At 37.3% G+C, this 20,469-nt stretch overlaps 1 protein-coding gene across 6 annotated transcripts in view; it reads left to right on the forward strand.

Annotated features, from left to right (window-relative positions):
* LOC105465599 (L3MBTL histone methyl-lysine binding protein 3) overlaps positions 1-20,469 on the forward strand; it is a 124,530-nt gene that overhangs the window by 16,373 nt on the left and 87,688 nt on the right. For 3 of the 6 annotated variants that reach the window (XM_011714104.3, XM_071096456.1, XM_071096455.1), the window contains exons 3-8: positions 7,837-7,953; positions 14,391-14,502; positions 14,863-14,937; positions 16,359-16,518; positions 17,963-18,095; positions 19,959-20,043. In XM_011714104.3, coding sequence (XP_011712406.1) covers positions 7,852-7,953; positions 14,391-14,502; positions 14,863-14,937; positions 16,359-16,518; positions 17,963-18,095; positions 19,959-20,043 — 667 coding nt within the window. In that variant the 5' untranslated portion in view covers positions 7,837-7,851. The remainder of the gene's footprint in view (positions 1-7,836; positions 7,954-14,390; positions 14,503-14,862; positions 14,938-16,358; positions 16,519-17,962; positions 18,096-19,958; positions 20,044-20,469) is intronic. The other 3 variants (XM_011714106.3, XM_024787861.2, XM_024787860.2) reach the window with 1 other exon arrangement.

Below are 20,469 nucleotides of genomic sequence, written 5' to 3' on the forward strand. Positions count from 1 at the left end.
AATACACAGTCTGCGAATGCATACCTGAGTGGTGGAGGAGTGAACCCTACACCTCCTCCTCTCATCCTTCTGTTGAGCTGATGAATGTGCACATATAGTTAACGAGTACTAGTTAAGTTACCAGAGAGCTTTGTGGAACTGGATTTTCCTTCGTGACGTCTGTGCTGTAGCTTCAGTTGTTGGCATTAATAACAAATATTTTCATGGGAAGACATGCCTTTTATAATATACACTTTGAAATAAACATGAAACTGGATTTAAAAACTCATTTTTATTCATTAAAAAAATTATTTAAACATTCAACAGACACGAAAAAGGAGCCAGCATCAATATATGAGTGGTGTGCTTCCTCATAGGGGTTTTTGAATAGAAAGTGTTATAGGGGTTTTTGAATATCAGATATTAACTAGTTTAATTACCACCTGATGTAAGTGGTACATGGTAGACCGGGGCTGCCAGGGATTTATTTACATGAGTGAGTGAGGAGGTTCATCCAGGAGATAGAATATCTCAAGGGAGAGTCAGGTTTCACAACTTTGGTTTGGAGATGAGGAGTGGTATAGGAGAGAGATGGGAGGTAATTCTGAAGAAAGTGTCATATGTCATTTAGTCTGTTCTCCAGCCCTTTTGTTGGAGGCTGAGGGGAAGAACATTGTAATAAAAGCAAATTGTTTCACAAAGCAGGGACTTTCAGAGTGCAATACTTTTGCACTAGTGCCAGCAGTAGTGGTCTCTGTCTTCAGTAGTCATCGGCTCCTTGACATGACATCCACAGTGGGCGGTGGTAGCAGCACGCTGGGTATCAATGCCTTTGGTTGCAGCCATGGTCAGCCATGACATATACGTATTAGTGGGAATCAGAAGCTGCTCTGATGCATTTGGTGGACATCTGAACCCCAAACTTACCTCTTCTGACATTAGTAGTGGCTGGAGTCCAATAGGAGTTAGAGGAGATGAGGAGGAAAATGCTGAATCTTGTCTGGTAGCACAGAGGACCCATCAGGGTGTACTTTTAAGATACTTCCTTAGCAAATCTCAGCACCATTTAACAACAACAAAAAAAATTGTGATGGGTTTTCTGCAGAAGGAGAAATAGTGTTTGTGACTTGCATTGTGACTCTCTTACCTGTTTGTGTGTGTGTGTGTGTGTGGCCTGTGGAATACAGGTGGATTATGGTGTAGCACCAGGTGATACTTACAAGAACAAAACACAATGAGACCATTTCTAAGTACTGCAAAAATTTACCGAGTCTTAGGAACACAAATTGTTGAAGTAAAGGACTTTGTATGTTTGTATGCAAGTGTACACATTTACAGAGAGAGACAACAAGGGAGGAAGACTTGGGGTGTCTTAGAAGCCGCTTTTCTTAAAATAATATTGATTGCTGGCTGTTCTACCTCATTGATAGATGGTGGAAAAGCAATCTGTTGTAGCCATTCAGTCGTCTTGTGATAATGAAAGTACCCATAGGCTTCAAAATTAGATGATGAGAAAGACAACATAGTAAATATTTTTATGCTATAATACTGTATACAGAATCTCTACAAACCTCAGAATGAAAATATGGGTGAAAACAATTTTTACAAATATTAAATACATGTTTTCAGGCAGGGTACATTGTGTAACGTTACTACTGTTTCATATGGCAAAGGCATATTCTGAGTATTTCTTAAAACGTGAACATTTACTGCAGGTTATGTATCGTGCTAGCTTTTAGATATCTGCTACTTTCTGTTCCTCCTGTCAGACAGGATTTTGCTACTGTGAATTTTATACATATATGGTTTTTAGGTAGAAAAAGACTAAAAATCTATTTGTGGCATCTGTATGTCTTACTGACATTTTGTTAATAAGCATGTACTTTGAAGGTACTTTATCAGATACCTGTTGCACTGATGTGGACTTGATATTTATATTAAGAACTTTGGCCCAGTAAACTAGTTTTGTCATGTTCTGAGGTGTACCATATTCTGGTGAAAGTAGATTTTGCCAGATTTTCAGAGGGGGACAAAGCTCTGTAAATGTTAAACAATGGTTGACAAAGAAAGCTCACTGTTGGAATCAGACTGACCTGGGTTCAAATGCTGGCCATGCTACCGACTGTGGTTTTGGTTGAGTTACCAAATCTTTCTGCACCTCAGTTTCTTCAATGTAGACTAGAGGGATGATAAAATCCCTCTTTTTCTGAAAAAGAAATTATTGAAATAATGTATGTAAATTGCTACTTTGAATCCTTTTCTGAAAGAAGGTAAGATTGAATCAAACTTACAAAAGTGTGTGTTGTGCCTGACACTTAGTATCTGGTGAACAAATGCTATTATCAAATGCTATTATATTTATGGAAACTGTAATAACCAGGATAGTCACAGCTGACAATTTCATACTATAAGATAATTTCACTAAATTTCCTTAAAGTGTACTTGCCAAAGAAAATAATGGAAATGGTTATCTAGAGATTTTACCAGAAAGAACAGTAAAACTTTTTTTTATTAAAGGATCACTTGGATATTACCAAGTTTATCCACCAGGGGGAAGATACTCTATCACTCTACTGTCTATCAAAAAAAAAAGTTACCACCCTTAAACATCACTTCATAGGGAGTCTGTATCATTGCTGGTTGTTACCTATTTAGTGAGAGAAAAGTCATACTAAGTCTTAATTCATTTCATGTTTCTATTATTGATTAGATTAATTCTTCCTCAGCCTTTTACATCCTAGGTCCTGTTTTGAGGCACAATCTAAATGGTAGTGAAATCTTATTTTAAAAGAATTACTTTTAATTGATGCATAATAATTGTACACATTAATGGTATACGTATGATATTTCGATACGTGCATACCATGTGTAGTGATCCAGTCAAGGTAATTGGGATATCCTTCACTTCAAATACTTATCATTTCATTGTTTTGGGAATATTCAAAATCCACTCTTCTAACTCTTTTGAAACATACAGTAAATTATTTTTAACTATATTCACCCCCTATGCTATAGAACACTAGAACTTATTTCTCCTATTTAACTGTAGTTTTATACCAGTTAATCAGCCTCTGTCTATTCCCTCCCTCCCGCTACCCTTCCCAGGCTCTAGTAACCACTGTTCTATTTTCTACTTCTATGAGACTTTTTTAGCTCTCACATATGAATGAGAACATGTGATATTTGTCTTTCTGTGCCTACCTACTTAACATAATGTCCTTCAGGCTCATCCACGCTGTCACAAATGACAGAATTTCATTCTTTTTTATAGCTGAATATTCCTGTGTGTATATAAACCACATTTTAAAATCCATTCATCCACTCATGGACCCTTAGGTTGATTCCATATCTTGGCTATCGAGAATAGTGCTGCAATAAACATGGGAGTGCAGATATCTGCTATACTGATTTCCTTTCCTTTGGATATATACCCTGTAGTGGTATCGCTGGATCATATGGTATTTCTGTCTTTAATTTTTTGAGGATCCTCCATACTGTTTTCTGTAATGGCCATACTACTCTGTATTCCCACTAACAATATATATAGGAGCTCCCCTCTCTCTGCATCCTCACCTGCATTTCTTCTTTTACATTTTTGATAATTGCCATTTTAATTGGGGTGAGATGATATCTTCTTGTGGTTTTAATTTGTATTTATCTGATGATTAGTGATTCTGAGCGTTTTTTTAAATGTACCTGTTGGCCATTTATATGTCCTCTTTTGAGAAATATCTATGTAGATCATTTCCCCATTTTCAAATTGGATTATTTGCTTTTTTGCTGCTGAGTTGTTTGAGCTTCTTATATAATCTGGATATTAATCCCTTGTCAGATGGATAGTTTGGAAATACCTTTTCCCACTGTGTAGGTTTTATCTTAACTATGTTGATTGTTTCCTTTGCTGTGCAGAATCTTTTTAGTTTCATATATTCCCAGTTGTCTATTTTTGCTTTTGTGGCTTGTGCTTTTGAGGTCTGTAAAATCTGATTCTTCTTCAAATTTAGATTGTGTAAGCTTTGAAATGATCAGAAGTAGGCTTAATAATATGTCTAATATTTGATGTTTTCTCTACTTACGGGGGAAAACAGAAGAAAAAATACTGAAGCATCTAGTAAATTCCAGTAGAAATTAGCTGTAATTAAAAGAAACAGAAATTTTTCCTATTGACTATTTAAAAGTGAGTGTATATTATATATGTAAGGGGACTGCACTTCAAAAAAATCCTGAATTTTTGAACAAAATTTTCAAGCATATACAAAACTAGGATGTAGTAGAATAAAAACTATCACGGACCCTTTACACATCTTAACAATTAGCAACACATTGCCAGTCTTACTACCACTTCATCCCATTATTTACAGCAAATTTCTCACATTACATCATTTCATCTTTTCATTTCAATTTGTACCTCTAAAATACAAGGAACAACTCCTCTTTTAAAAGTACATGTTGTCATTTCTCTTAAAAAAAAAACCGGTGTTTCTTTAATATCATAAAATACCCAATTTGGCATTCATACTTTCCTTCCTGTCTAATAATCTTTTGTTTAAATCAAGGTCCACAGAATATCTATGAATTGTAATATTGTGATTGGTTGATGTGTTTCTTAAATACCTTTTCATCTAAATTTCATATTTCCTTGCCCATCTTTTTATGTAGTTTACAGTATTGGCTTTCAGACATTTTGGTCTCAAGTTCCTTTTCACTTTTAAAAATGGTTGAAAGCTCAAAGAGGTATTGTTTTTATAGTTTATATATATATATATCAATATTTGCTATATTAGAAATAGTTTAAACTATTTAAAAATAACAGTAAAACCAGTACATGATAGCATATATAAGCATAATTTTAATGAAATATAATCACAGTTTCCAGAATAAAAGAAATATGAGAGAAATGGCATTTTTAAACATTTTTGCAGATCTCTTTAATGTCTAATTTAATAGAAGATAGCTGGATATCTGCTTCTGCATTCTTGTTGCATTGCGTTGTTTTGCTTGAAGTATATGAAGAAAATCTGGTTTTATGCATGTATGAGGTTGGGAAAGGAAGGAATATTTTAATAGCCTTTTCATTTAATAGTGGACATTCTTAGTTACCACACTAAAACTTGACAGGTTGTGGTAGTTTCTTAAAGATTAGTTGCAGTGTGCAGTTTGAAACCTTACCAATGAACCTGATTAATTATGAATCATGATCTGTTACATTAAAATCTGTCGGGACTAGGTGCAGTGGCTCATGCCTGTAATCCCAGCACTTTGGGAGGCCAAGGCAGGCGGATCCCTTGAGGTCAGGAGCTTAAGACCAGCCTGGCCAACATGTTGAAACCCCGTCTGTACTAAAAATACAAAAAATTAGCCAGATGTGGTGGTGGGCACCTGTAATCCCAGCTACTCGGGAGGCTGAGGCAGGAGAATTCCTTGAAGCCAGGAGGTGGAGGTTGCAGTGAGCCGAGATCATGCCACTGCACTCTCCAGCCTGGGTGACTAAGAGCGAAACTGTCTCAAAATAAATAAATAAATAAATAAATAAATAAATAAATAAATAAATAAAATCTGTTGGTCCATCTTGCACTTTAAATGGATCATTTACCTATGCATAATTTTGTACCATCATGCGTTGGTCATTTTGAAAATTTTGCTTAACCGAGTTGGGCAGATCTTCAAGTGTTGACATATTTCATTATGAAATATTTTAAAAATCATATCCATTACTATCACCGCCCATCCACTGCCTTAGAAAAGTCTTTAGCCATCTGGAAGCTGGCAAGCTTATGGTGATGCTTGTAAGTCTTACAAAATTTTGATTTTTCTCTTGAAGGTTCAAATTTAATTGTTAGCTACAAATACTGTTAGTGTTTTCCTTCATTTGACAGGCCCACTTCATTAATTTTTGACAAAATATTTACCAGACATCCAAACCCGAATAAATATAGCTTGTTAAGTAAAAAAGGCATTCCATTAAAAATCAGGAGCTTGCATCCATGGTACTTTGGCATGTCAAAGTACTTCCCATTTCATCGCACAGAATATTAAAAAGATGTATATTCAGATATCAACACTTAATAACATTTATTATTTTTACTTCATCAATAATGGTCTTTAGTGAAACTGACATTTATTTACTGTGCATGCATGGCGGGGAAGAATGCAATGGCTGCTACTACAGTTATTGCCATTGCACCAGCAATTTTATCCTCTCTTGGTTTTGCACCATTGGTGCAAATGTCGACACAGCGAAGAAAGCAAAGAATGTGTGAGTATTTTTATGAAAACAGTTGACTTTTTGGACCTTTTGAAAGGGTCTCAGAGACCCTTGAGGAATGCATGCTTTGAGAAATGCTGCTAAAGAGTTTCTGGTAATCTGGATTTTCTTCCTTATATCTTTGTGGTGTGATTTAACAGGCTTTCTTTCTCTGCCAGCTTCTATAAATAGACTTGATCAGATTAGGTTTGATTTTGTTTTTTCCTGGCAAGGCTACTTCATAGATGGTGTTGGGTTTACATTCCTGGCAGCCATTGATAGTCGTTGCCTAGAACCATTAATTTATTAAAGGTTACAACTTATAATATTCTATCATTCTTTCTTCATTTATTAGCTGGAATTCTTTCTAAGGGGAAACTTTATCTGCCCAACGATGTGGTTACTCTAACATACAGATCACACTGGAAAGGCAGGATAAATCCGTGTTTCCTTTTCCAAATAGTGAGTTGGTTTTCTTGAATCCTGAAAAGGTGATCAATGAGGTGTTCTTGGTTTATTTGTTTGCTTTGAATGTCATTATGAACTTGTGGATTTACATTTATCTGATGTGTTTCAGTTCACTGCAGCTAGTAATTAGTAAGGATAGTAAGGATGCTACTTTGTCTTTCTTTGGCCAGAAGGGGCCTATTCAGGTTGGCTCTTGAGTTCTTTGGATATGACTTCCATTGTCTTTGATAGCTTCTTTGCTTTCTTGTTTGACAAGATGTTTAAGTTTTCATCTTGGACATTTCCTGCTATTTAGCAAAAGTCAGCTCCTTCTATGGGGAGAATTGTGAGAAATGGTATTTAGACACCACAGTTGAAGCTAGGCTGCTCATTACTGTTGATTGATGATTGTTTCTAGATTGTTTCAGTGGACAAAACTAGAAAATACACATATTTCTAAAGATAAAACACATCATGAATTCATACTGATACTTCCATTCAAATTTAGGACCCGTCAATCTTTCTTCAGTTGTCTATGATACCAACATAATTACTTGTTTGTTTTTCTCATGTTACACAGACAACAGTCTCAGAACAATATCAATACTACAATCACTGGAAATTTGTTTTCCAATTTTTTTAGAAAATGAAAATTAGGAATTTTGTCACAGTTTAGGTAGCCAAATTGGTTATCTTAACAGAGACTTTTAATGGGTGTTTGCTGTACATTTGAGACTGTTTTCCAATTTCCTAGAATAATAAATTGGCAGATTATCCTTTATCCATGTCTACTTTTTTCTAGTGTCTTAAAACAGAAAACAGACTACTTACAGGCAAGGAATTCTATCCATATGGCATTATGACTTTTTGTTTTAAGTGAATATGCCTTGAATCAATGCATTTCTTTTGTTTGTGAATAGAAAATGTTTACCATAACATTTTTTAACTTAGAAATTTTTATTAATATTTTTTCTCTGTACTTTTCCAAGGATTGTACTAGGAAAAAAGTGTTAATATTTTTGAAGTAGTTGTTTTTAGATCTAGGAATATGGGATATTGTGATGAAGAAAATTATGTAATTAAGGGGAACTGAACTAATGAGTACTAAATTAAAAACAGATTTCCGTGTGGAATATTTAGTGATATGCCTTCTTTTCCCCTTTAAGGTTAAAAAATAAATCATGACTGAATCTGCCTCTAGCACAAGTGGTCAAGAGTTTGATGTATTCAGTGTTATGGACTGGAAAGATGGAGTGGGCACGTTACCAGGAAGTGACTTAAAGGTAAGCTCTCTCTATTACATACAATTATGTGTGTGTGCATCTGTGTGCATGCTTACTTAAAATTGGATACATATGTGAAATAAAAATTAAAGGCATTAATCATAGTGTGGGTTTTAGATGATGCTTAGACCTCCACAATAAATGTGCAAGACAATTTGAAATGCTGATGGAATGGCAGAGCCTTTGTCACTTGGATTAGGGGAGTAAGGACTGTTTCTGCAGTATGTGCTTATTTTGCACAAATTGATTTATAGTTTCAAGAAGGATCATCTCAGTTTTGACTCTTATCGTGGCAGCCTATGAATATAGAAATGACTGACTTAGAAGACCTATCTTTTTTTGATTTTGTAGTAATGGGCTTTGTAACTTTGAATGAATAGCCACATTCTCTGTGTCCTAGAGTTCTCATTTAAAAACTGGATAACGTTAAAGTATTGAATAAATAGGATTTTTCACCTCTCTTAAATTATACTATAAATATGGATTTTTATATAGGGACCTGTTCAAAATCAGGTTCTTCCTGTAAATCCGTCTGCCTTAGTGTAGATGAGAACTCTTTGGAGAGCAATACTTCCATCTGCTGCTTTTGTATAACCTTGCCCTGCCTCCTTTTCCCAGTAACCCCAGACCTATTCCAGGACCACTTCTGTTGTCCCATGAAACATGGTTGTGCAAGCACCCATCTGGGAAACCAACTACCCCCATCTCTCATTTCTAATTTACTTTTGCTCTGATCCTATCTCTGGAACCTTGAACCTGTCTGGGGCCCTTTAGACTTTGTGTTTGCACTTGATCGTTCAGGTATTTGAACTTCCCATCTCCCCAACAGGCCATTGCTTGGTTTGCCTCTCAAATGTTTGGTATTCTAGGCTATCTTGAATAGAAATTCCTGCTCCCTAATTTAGGCCTCTTGGAATCTAATCCCTTTTAGTGGCTGCTTGACAACTATCCTAGCCAAGCCTGCCCTAGCTCATCCTCAGTGGTGAGATTTGGACAATCTGCCTGTCATTGGAAAAATACTTAGATTTTAGTTGGGTTTTATTTAATTAAGTGTAATGTGCCAACATCTCTGAGTTTAGTGTAACAAAAATGTTGCACTGAGGTTTAGTAGAATCTGGAGAGGAGATTGGGTTTTCAATTTTATTTCTGTATAACCTTGAAAAAGCCAGTTAATCTCTTTGGGTCAAGTTTCCTCTGCAGTAAATTAGGAATTAAACAAATGCTAAGGATTTTACCTGCGCTAACATTCTCCAAATATTCATCTGGATAAGCATATGACAGAGAAAGGTTGCTGAACATTTTTGAGAAAGAAAAACTGTTTCTCAAACTGGTCATGTCAACTACATAATAGCTACTCAAGCTTTTTCAAATTATTTCAATTGCCTAAGTTTTGGAAGCCTTATCTGTAAAACTGAGAATCTATGTGATAAGGTGGTTTTGAGAACTGAACAAAATAATGGCTACAGAACACTTAACAAATTGTATTTTTTCTGGCTTTATGACTTACTATGTAAAGTGCCATTTTTAATTGCTTTACTCCTTTATTTCCCTTGTGTGTTTTTATCCCTTTTCTTCTCAATGACTTTTTTTAAAAAAACTGTCACGTGGATGATGAAATTTGTAAGTTTCGTTCAGTTAGCTTTTAATAATAGAGAGAAGTTTCTATCCCTAAGAAATCTGGATTGCTTTAAGGTTTTCTAAGCAATGAGTTTGAGAAATTAACCTATTACTTGTATTAAGGTAATCAGGTAATTAAGCCATTTAACAGGTATTATCATCTGGGTTATTTGATAATAACTTTCAGACCCATCTTATTATCTGGGTAATTGCCATGTATCTAATTCATGTACTGTAGACAGTTTGATGCCTCACTTTAAAAATAATTTAAATGTCTTTTTTTTTTTTTTACCTTATGACCCTTTTTATCTGAGATTCAGAGATGACCCAATTGATTATATTACTGAAGATTTCTAATTCACTTGCTTCCTACTTAAAATCCAAGTTACTTGAGAAATCTGATTAAGAAATTGATTTTTCACAAAATTAGAATATTAGAAAGAACTTTCAATGAGTCATGAAATGTTCTCTCTCACATCATTCTTTGCCTATTTTATCCTACCCAGGCTTCTGTGTTTCAGTGGGTAATATAGTCAGCAAATCTATAGAAGTCTATTTCTTATCATGGGAACAGGTTTTTATATGCCTCAATTTTTGCTGTTTCAAAATAACTTTTCCTGTAAAAGCCCTATGATTGTTATCCAGTCAAGTTACGCCCTTCTTTTTAACATTTTTTAACAGTTGCCGGAATCTTTTTGGTGAAGTTCAAGCCCCTTAAGTTTACCACAAGAGTTTTTTGGTGGTCTGGCCTCTGTTTTCCTCTCTGGCCATGTCTCATTTCACTCCCACTGCCACTCTTGTTTTCTACGCAGCCCAAACCACTAGTTGAAGCCTTCACATGCTGGGCCCTTTTTACTGTTCCCTGTTGCTGGAATCCTTTCTCCACACTGGGCGATCGAACGCTTATATAAACAGAGCACAGACGTCTCCTCTGGGTGCAGTAGGGGAAAGAATAGAGAACGTACTCTCTGCTGAACACTACCTGCCTCTTTTTATTTAATTCTTTTATTTTACCTTTTTAAAGGTAGTTCTGTCTCTCTTGTCAGTTTACAGATGGGGAAATGGAGGCCTGGGATGGCTAATTCACTTGGTTAGGTCAGTTACTGGTAGGGTTCTTAAAACCAGACTTTTCTGATATTTAAAGTGGATTATCTTACCACTGCTATACTGCTGTCTAAAGAGAGGAAACACTTTCATATCAAAAGAGATGCAAGGAAAATATTACAGGAATTTAGAGGAGGTAAAAATTTATTTCAGCTGGAGGGATTGGGAAGGCTTTGAAAAGCAGATGTCATTTGAGCTTCAGGTGCCTGGAAATATGTAGGAGTCTCCATGAATACTTTAGGGAGGAAGGGAAGGAGAAGGGCTTCCGGAAGAGGGAGTAGCTTAAGAAGGTACAGAGTGTTAAGGGAGAAACAGCAAGTGTCCACTGACATTCTTGAAAATATTATAGTCATTAAAACACTTTTGCCTAAGCAAGCTTTGGAAACTTTACCGATGCCTAGTTTGTCCTTTTAAAATGCAAATTAGTATTTGTAGATTAGTGTCTCAGGGCCAGCTGTAAGAATAGGGAGGTGATTAAGTGGCAGTGCAGGGGTACGTGGTAGGGCTTCCCATACCTGAGCAGTTTCCGTACCTGAACTTCTAATGATGTCTGAAATTTATCCACAGACAATTGTTCCTCTGGGTCATAATGTCTTTCAGGGTCTCTCGGTAAAACGCAGATACACTTCTGAGAGGACAGCATCTTATCTAGTAAGAATAATTGCCAGTTAGCCAAGAGCAAGACCCTGCCTGCAGGAGCAGGCAGAAACCCAACGGTAAAATTCACCGCACTCTTAATACACGGTTTTTGCCTTGCTTTGGTTAACGTTGAAAACAATTTAGTTATCAAACATCTTTGCCCTTAAAATACACTGGTAAGTCTATTCACACCTCAACATTGAAGGTAATAAAATGAAAACAATAACCTGAGCAGCATCTTCTAATGATTTATTATTAAATCAGGCAAATATAGGCAAAAGATCCTTTGACTCTACAATCAAAAATAAAAAATAGAGTTGAATCAATTAAAGGTAGTTCAAGCCAAACAAAACATGTGCAGTCCCTTATATATTTCAGGCATAATTGTTTTCTGATTGACCTGGATATATCCACATGCAGAAAAAGTCAGCAGATGTGTTTTATTTGCTTAATATTAAATCCCTTTTGTAAAGTTTATAATTTTGACTTTCTTGGTTGTAGAATGGAGCCACTTGGCAAGTTTTTATACATATTTTAGCTCTCTAGGTTAAAAGAACTAATGATTTTAAAGAAATATAAACAAATGTGAAGTTTCCATCATTCCAAAACCATTTGTGAAAGCATCACCAATTTCAGAACCTGGGTGTTTTATTGGAAAACATAGTGTTAGGAAATGTATGAGTCTCTCTGGAATTCTGTCTGTAGGACTTCAGTAATGTTAGCAGGACCTATCAACCTTTGTGGTCTAACATTTTCTATGATAACAATGTTGTGGAAGACACAGTAAGCCCAAATTGAGAAGTCACAGAAAAATTTGATCCCTATATGTTTTTGCATATGAGAGGATATTTTGAAAATGTTTTGAGGTATTTAATTTTTGAGATAAGCAACTTTGGTAAGAGCAGATATTCTTCATTTTTTTTCAGGCTTATAACATGCCTTGAAAACTATGAATCGTATCCCCAGAAAGCTGTATATGCACATATCATAATTTTGCATCTATTTTATGGGATTAATCAACCCTCAAAGTCCATTTGTGGATCTTTGGCTTAGAAGAGTGAACTGTGCCCCGAAGTGACATTGCATCTTTACTTTGTACTTAGACTGTAGGTCAGTTACTGGCAATAAATTTTAGGAGAAAGAAAAACTGACTGGGATTGAATGTTGCATTGTGGGAATCTTTCCTTTTAACTTTGAAAGTGTTTGAACCTGAAGCTTCCAGATGTCAGAGGTCTGAGTTCTGACTTGGAGATTTCACTCAGTGGTGTTTTCTTTCTCGGTCTTTGAAATGGAGAGTGGTTTGCTGTTTTACAGCAATTTGAAAACTTAAGCCATGGGAGACTTTCTGTTTAATGTAAATGTTTGATGCTATTTCTTACATTTTGTATTTGTCAAATAAGCATAAATTAACATCGGTGACATAAGGTAAAAGCAAAATTACCTGAAGTGCATTGTCAAGCTTGTGCCTATTGTTTTTGAATTTTAATTCAAATTTATTTTTATCACATTCTTTAATGTCATTAATTAATAATTATCATGGTAGCTTGTTCTTTCTGCTCTTGCCCAGCAGATGGTACTGTCAGCCTTATTTTGAAATATTCTGTCTTCAGAGTAATCATTAAAAACATTTTTTTAAAGATTTCTTTTTCCAAAAGTGAAGTTATTTTTAGCTCTTTTCCTTCTAAATAAAGTTTTGCCTCTTCCTACGTTGACATTTTGGTATACGCACTTGGTATAGTACTCACATTTTACCTGGGAACTTGTATCTGGAATACGTAATAGGGAGAAGACATTCTCACAATCCTTAATCATTTCCACACATTTAGTCTAGAAACCATTTCATAGTTGTGGACTATACAGAGAACATTGTTTAAGGTGCTGTTTTCACCTGATAGAAAGAATAATTATTGATACTTTTTGCCTAAGAGTTTTCCAACTTGCAGTCAGAATGTAGTTTAGTTAAATAAATCATTATATTGGCATGTTGTCCAGATCGATTTTTTTCGGATTGGCAAATGGAGGGCCTTGCTTAAGCACTACATATTTGCATGCTCATAATTTCTCTGAAAGATCTGAAACATCTTACTATCCTTTTGAATTCTGAGCTTTCTAGTTTTTCATCACCTGCTAAAATTAGTGGGTCCTTAATGTTATTCTGTTTTATGGAAAAACAGAAGGAATACAGAAAACTGCTTGAAACTCATGAATGTGTGAGTAAACCTCGCTGTTTCAGAGAGAACAGGGTCTCCACATGTAGGTAGTGGCTAAGCCTTCAATGCGTACACACAGTACAAACAGGTCGTTGTAGAAACCTATTTTGTTTGAAGCTTGCTCTCAGGTGAAAGGAAATTTTCAGTATTTGAAATGGGAATGTCCGTGAAATCAAGATGCTCTTGCTTTTTAGTGATAAAATCGGCGTGTAGCTGGTAGACTACTTGTTCAGCTCCCAGAGAAATTTCCAGTTATTTTAGAGGACTATAAATGAAGATAATGCAGAATTCTAAAGAGCAGTGGAAGAAAGAGGAAGTTTGGCATTGGGGTTATGTGGCTCATGCTTCAGCCTTCTGTGCTCACGTCTTGGATTATAAGGAAAAGGATGTCCAGGCCATTATTTCTGGCATAGGGATATTCCTTCTCTCCGAACTGGGTGAGCTTGGGCAAGACAAATTGATTCCTGGGAAAAGAGTCATTTTCCTTTTACTAAATGTGATTTTTAAATAAGCAAAAATATGACGTAAGAATTAGTTAACACACACACACACACACACACACACAAAGTGTGTTCGAAATGATAGCCCATCAAGTAAACTACCAACTCTATAGGTCAGGGCAGAGCAGGGTTGTTGATATCCTTCAGCAGACCTTGCTGCTTTGTTCTGTTCTCCTTCCTTGAATTCCAAAACTAGTAAAATGCAAAGGTCTTAGTATTGTTGGGAGGCTTATCAGGATATAATTGTCTAAATTAACTTTTAACATGTAATTAATTTGCTTGAAGACTATATGTGTCAGCCATTAAATAATTAATGACTTTCCTGAGCACTTTTGTAAATTTTGCCTTTCTGCTCTGTTGTCGCTAGTTTCGGGTAAATGAGTTTGGAGCCTTGGAAGTTATTACAGATGAGAATGAGATGGAAAATGTTAAAAAAGCAACGGCTACCACCACTTGGATGGTACCAACTGCTCAAGAAGGTAAGGATGGGTCATCTGCATTTTATTTCTTGCGTTTGAAAGATTCGAAATAAGAATATCAAAAATTTTATAATAGGCTGGAATTTTGAAGGCCCCGGGTAATTTTTATCCCTCATGTTGTTAGGTAAATTTCTATAATGAAACTGATAGGAGCCAGCTTTTATATTTTAAAATAACTATAAACTGTCTTCTTTCCTAATGCCAGATCTGTAGTAGCACAAGGTTAGTTGGAAATTAAGTAAATCCATGTTGTAGCCTACACAGGTGATTTAGCCAAAAGCCTGCCACTTTTTTTCTCATCTACTCCGATGGTTGTAACTAACACCTATATGCTGATGACTCCTAAATCTACATCTCCAGCCCCGACCTCTCCCCCGAGCTCCAGGCCCGTATTTCCACCTGCCTACTGGACATCTCCACCTGGATGTCCCACAGGTACCTCAAACTCCACGTCTGAAATGCAATTCATTTTCTATTTCTTTCTCCCCTCCCCACAAACCTGCTCTTTCTTCCCTAACCCATATTTCAGTTGACAATAGCACCATCCACCCAGTGGACAAGAAAGAAATATAGGAGTCATCCTGAATTTGTTCTTCCCATCCCCATATCCTGTTACTTATACCTCTTGATTTTTATTTCCTAATATGTCTCAGATCTGGCCTTTTCTACCTATCATCTTTGCCACAGCCTTAATGTAGGCTCTTCTCAACTCTCATCTGAGCTATTGCAGATGTCAGTCTGCTTCTAATTTTATCCCCTTCCAATTGGTCCTGCACCTTGAAGCCAGAGGAACTTACATAGATTGCTTACCTGACACTTCACTGATTTCTCATTGCCTTTTTAGCAGAACATACAAAGATCTGGGTGCTGTGTGCACCTCCCTGCTCGCTTTGTCTCCTCAGTCTCCATTTCCTTCTTTGTAGGTTGTGTCCTGGCAGTGCCAGCAGCACAGAATTATGTGTAATTTTCCCAACACATCATGTGGTTTCATGCTTTCTTGCCTTTACTCATGCTGCTTTTTCTGGCTCAAATGCCATTTCTCTCTTTGTCCAGTTGGTAAATTCCTCTTTGGCCTTCAAAACCCTGTTGAGGCTTTCTATCAGAAAATCCTTCTCTGACCTTACCCCAGGCTGAATGGATCACTTCTTCTGTACTACTTCTGGACGTTGTTTATGCCTCTAGTATTGCATGTATCACATTTTATTATAAATACTGGTTTTCTTGCCTCTCTTCTCTTCTAGACTGTGAGCTCTCTTGGGCAAGGTCTCTACTATCATTATTAATGTCTAGAATAAATTGGTGCCTAATAACTGTTGGTTGAATGAATGATTAGCCTAACAATTCAGGCAAAAGGAGATGTGAGTTTCTGCACAATTTGGATAGCTATGATTCAGGAAATGTACTACATTGAAAGCGTAATAGATGAGATGTTGATTTAGCCAATTAAGTGAAACAAAATCATTCATCAACAGATTATAAATGTGAAATAAAAGATGATCCTTTGAAATTTTCTGAAAGATACAAATATAGAAGAGGATTTTATAGATCGATATATGCGTCTTCTGAATTTAGTGACTAATGAAATTTTTTTCATTTTACTTTGAACTCTGTAGAAAAGCCTTGGGCAAGCTTTTGTTTATCCTTTCTGCAGAATATTTTTTCATTATTTGAATGACTTGAGTGATTTTTACAGAGCCCATACCCCACAAAAACACTATCATTTGATCATTCATTCATTCAACAAACACTATTCTTTATTGTGTTGCTAACAAAATTATTAGAAGAAAAAGTTTAATTGTATTTTAGAATGTCTTCTGTCATGCTTTTAATTTGCATTTCTTCTTTTCATCTTCTAGTCTTTTCAGAGAAGACTGGGGTGCCTTTCAGGTTGAAGGATCCAGTGAAAGTAGAAGGGCTTCAGTTCTGTGAGAACTGTTGTCAGTATGGCAACGTAGATGAGTGTCTTTCTGGAGGAAACTATTGCAGCCAGAATTGTGCTCGGCACATCAAAGATAAGTAGGTTTTTTCCCCATTCCATCTATAAAATGAGTTTTAGAGTCCAAAGTCATGGTGCCTGAGAATATAGAAGTTTGATGCTCTCTGACATTGGTCACCTTTTGATACCTTTTTCCCAGAGACTTTTCCTTTAGGGCCACGTGGGCCCTAACCCCTATATGGGACCTGGTGACGTCTGTCGTGCCTGGTTTGAGTTGTATTACTAACATTCTGCCTGCAAAACAGCCTCTGCCCCTGCCTTCAGTCTTCCGTTTCCATTCATTTGATTGTTCTTCAGCTAAGAGTATTTAGTTTTTTCTGGGCTACATACACGTTTTGATGACACATTTATAGAACCATAGTTTTGTTTATATTTTGGGAATTCTTAGGTAACTTGGCTAAAACTCCATATATGGCATAAAGCTTCCACTGATTTGTAATCACCGGTGTGGAAATGGCCATAGGGAAGAGTGTAGTAGTGAGTTGTGTCACTGATGATCTGAAGGGGTGGACTGAGGATTATGAGACAGCGGCATCAGCTGTGACTGGCAGTGGTGTGTGACCTTCCCACTTGGGGACTGTCTGACAAAGTTCAGCTTACTGCCAAGCAGGTGTTTTTCTTGCATATCATTGTATACTACAAAGAAACGACTGGACATTTATATTTCAGTGGCGTTTCCCATGTATTTTAATCAGCACAGGCTTGGGAACTGTCTTGTTTTTCTTTTTTTTGAGACGGAGTCTTACCTTGTTGCCAGGCTGGAGTGCAGTGGCGTGATCTTGGCTCACTGCAACCTCCACATTCCCAAGTTCAAGCGATTTTCCTGCCTCAGCCTCCTGAATGGCTGGGACTACAGGCACACGCCACCACACCCAGCTAGTTTTTTGTATTTTAGTAGAGATGGGGTTTCGTCATGTTAGCCGGGATGGTCTTCATCTCCTGACCTCATGACCCGCCCGCCTCGGCCTCCCAAAGTGCTGGGATTACAGGCATGAGCCACCTCACCCAGCTGGAACTGTCTTGTTTTTCTTGGCTAACTGATGTTTCACAGAGTTACACTTCGCCTGTTTTTGGTTGGATTTTTCATTCTTAATAACTGCTAGATCCTTGTTTGACCCTGAAAACAAGTATCTCTAAATAATTCTTTTATTAGTATAGATGGTAGATGTGACAGACAAATAACTTGTTAGAACCTATTTCATACATATCGCTGGCCCCCTTTTGAAATTAATATACAGGGTTATTTTCATTTTCTGCCCTGACAGATGTCATACGTGATAGTGGTTTTCAGTGTTCCTGATATATGATAGTCTCATGCCTACAGATTTCTCCTGATAGTTAAAGAATTTTCCTTTGGAGGGTGATTTTTTTTTTTTTTTTAATGATTGTTGCATTGATGATCAACAAGTAGGTGTTTGATAGGTATTGTCTCTTGTCACTATTTTGGGTTTATAAACACAACAGAGATCAGAAGGAAGAAAGGGACATAGAAGAAGACAACGAGGAAGAAGATCCTAAGTGTAGTCGGAAGAAAAAACCAAAATTATCTCTGAAAGTGGACCCCAAGGAGGATGGAGAAGAAAGAGATGATGAAATGGTGAGTGCCTCTGCCTGACACCAGGAGTGCAGGGATGCGTCTTTAGTGGGTAGCATCACAGTCACAAGCACTGCTCTGGAGCCCACTGAGTTCACATGTGGGTTCCAGGACTCTCTGTGTTACTGTCAACAAGTTACGTGGCCTCTCTGCACCTCACTGTCTTGATCTCAAAATGCGAATCATAAACATAGTATCCTTCTCTCAGGGTGAAAAAGTGGGATGTCTTGAAATTTAGTGCTAGGGTGAAAGGGAACGTTTAAACACATTCAGTCTTGTAGATGAATCTTAAATTCCTCTTGACAACAAAATGCCAATCCAATTTCATTAAATTGCAGACAGATCTCATAAAACTATCTGAGTGGTTAAAAAAGGGCACATAAATATGAGGTATATTTGGGGAAAAGCCATTCAAAATGTGTGAATTAAAACATAAATATCATATTTCTAAAGCATCTATTAATGGTCCTATAGGAAAAGGGAACTTTGAGATCTGGAAGCGTTTCCCTTAAGATCAGTACTGTACAACTGTTACTTGCCAGTCACTGTGCTGGGAGCTGAGAATACAGGGGATGCATAAGACAGATCGATGACAGAGTCTCTCCTGGCAGAGACACTGCATTCTTGTTTAGGGGGTATTTAATCTACAAACAAAGTGAACAGGAGAAATGTCACCTAGTGATAAGTGCTACGTTGAGAATTAAAATAGGACATTAGGATAGGCTGACTGCTCTAGGTCCGGTTGTAAGGGAGCCCTCCCAAAGACAATGACATGAACAGCATGATCTCATTAATGAAGAGGAGCCAGCTATGTGAAGTTAAGGGTGAGGCGTCTTGTGGGTAGTAGAACTTCCAGAGGAAAGTCCTCAAGGTAAGAACTTGCGCAGCATGTTCTGTTCGAGGAAATAAAAGAAAGTCTGGTCACTGTAGTTTAGGAGAGGATGGAGTAAGATAAAGTTGAAGAGGTACGTGTCACCCAGGGCATGTAGAGTTTTATGGTAAACAAGAGTCATGGGTGTTCATTGTATTCTGAGTTTCAGGGGAAGCCTCTGGAAAGTTAAGACAAGGGAATGCTTTGATATGATGTATGTTTTAAATGACCACTGTAGCCCTGAGTGGAATCAGGGAAACCAGATAGGAGTTTATTGCACCAGACCTGTAAGAAGGCTAAAGAAGATGGAAGTCTGTGGATTTGGGAATCAGTAGAGGTAGGGTTGTCAGAGTGTGTGAGGAAAAGAGAAAAATCAGGGATAACGCTTAGAATTTTGGCTTTAACAATTGACTGGATAATCATGTCTCTTACTGAGAATGGGAAGATGAGGGTGGAGTGCAGAACAAAGAGTCCTTTGGCCCTGATGGGTTTGAGATGCTGATTAACTATCCAGATGAAGAGCCCAAGTAGGCATTTGTGTACAGCCCCATGGAGTCAGGAAGAGGAAGCTGGGGATGTGGATTGGGAGTATCTGGCCTATAAAACGACCTTGAAAACCCAGGGAAAGGGACTAGAAAGGGTAGAGAAGGGAACTGGATTGGAGGAGACATCAGCAGAGGAGACAAAGAGGTGCCGGTGAGGCGTGAGGAAAATCAGAGCGGAGTGGTCACGCAGCTGAGGGCGGAAGTGTTTCAAGGAGCGGGGAGCGGTGTCCATGCCCTTCCAGTGGGTAATACATGGATACGGTCTTAGTTGATAATAACCTCAGGCCAGAAGCAACACAATTTTCAAATGAACTCTATTCTTACTTTCCTTAAAAGTTATAAGGTAAAATTGAAGAAAAGAACAACAGAAAAAGTGCTTTCTGACAGCTAACTATTCACTGGTGCCAATATCTTGAACTGTAAAGTCATAATTTTCCTTTCTTTTTGTAGGAGAACAAACAAGATGTAAGAATCCTGAGGGGTTCGCAGAGAGCGCGGAGGAAAAGACGAGGGGATTCGGCTGTATTAAAGCAGGGTGAGCTGATGAAAATAAAGACTTACTTGTAACTTTATGGAATTGAAAATGGTTCACACAGGTGGAAATTTTAGTCATGGCAGTTAAAGTATTACTTCAGGATTTTCTTTGATTTAGTTTTGTCAATAAAGATTTGAGATTTTGAGGATAAGGAAAAAAATGAAAATTCATAACTTTCAAGTGGTTTCAGGGTAAGCATGAGAACTGTCTTCCTTCCTTCCTCCCTCCCTCCCTTTCTTGTTCTCTCCCCTGCTCCCTCTTCCTCCCTCCCTTTCTCCCTCCCCCCTCCCTCCCTCCCGCCCCTCCCTCCCCCCTCCCCCCCCACCTCCCTTTCTCCTTCTCTCCATCTCTCCCTCCTTCCCTCTCTCTCCTTCCCTCCCTCCCTCTCTCTCCTTCCCTACTTCTCTCTCCCTCCCCCACTCCCTC

Source organism: Macaca nemestrina, chromosome 5, assembly GCF_043159975.1.
Source record: "Macaca nemestrina isolate mMacNem1 chromosome 5, mMacNem.hap1, whole genome shotgun sequence".
NCBI lineage: Eukaryota > Metazoa > Chordata > Mammalia > Primates > Cercopithecidae > Macaca > Macaca nemestrina.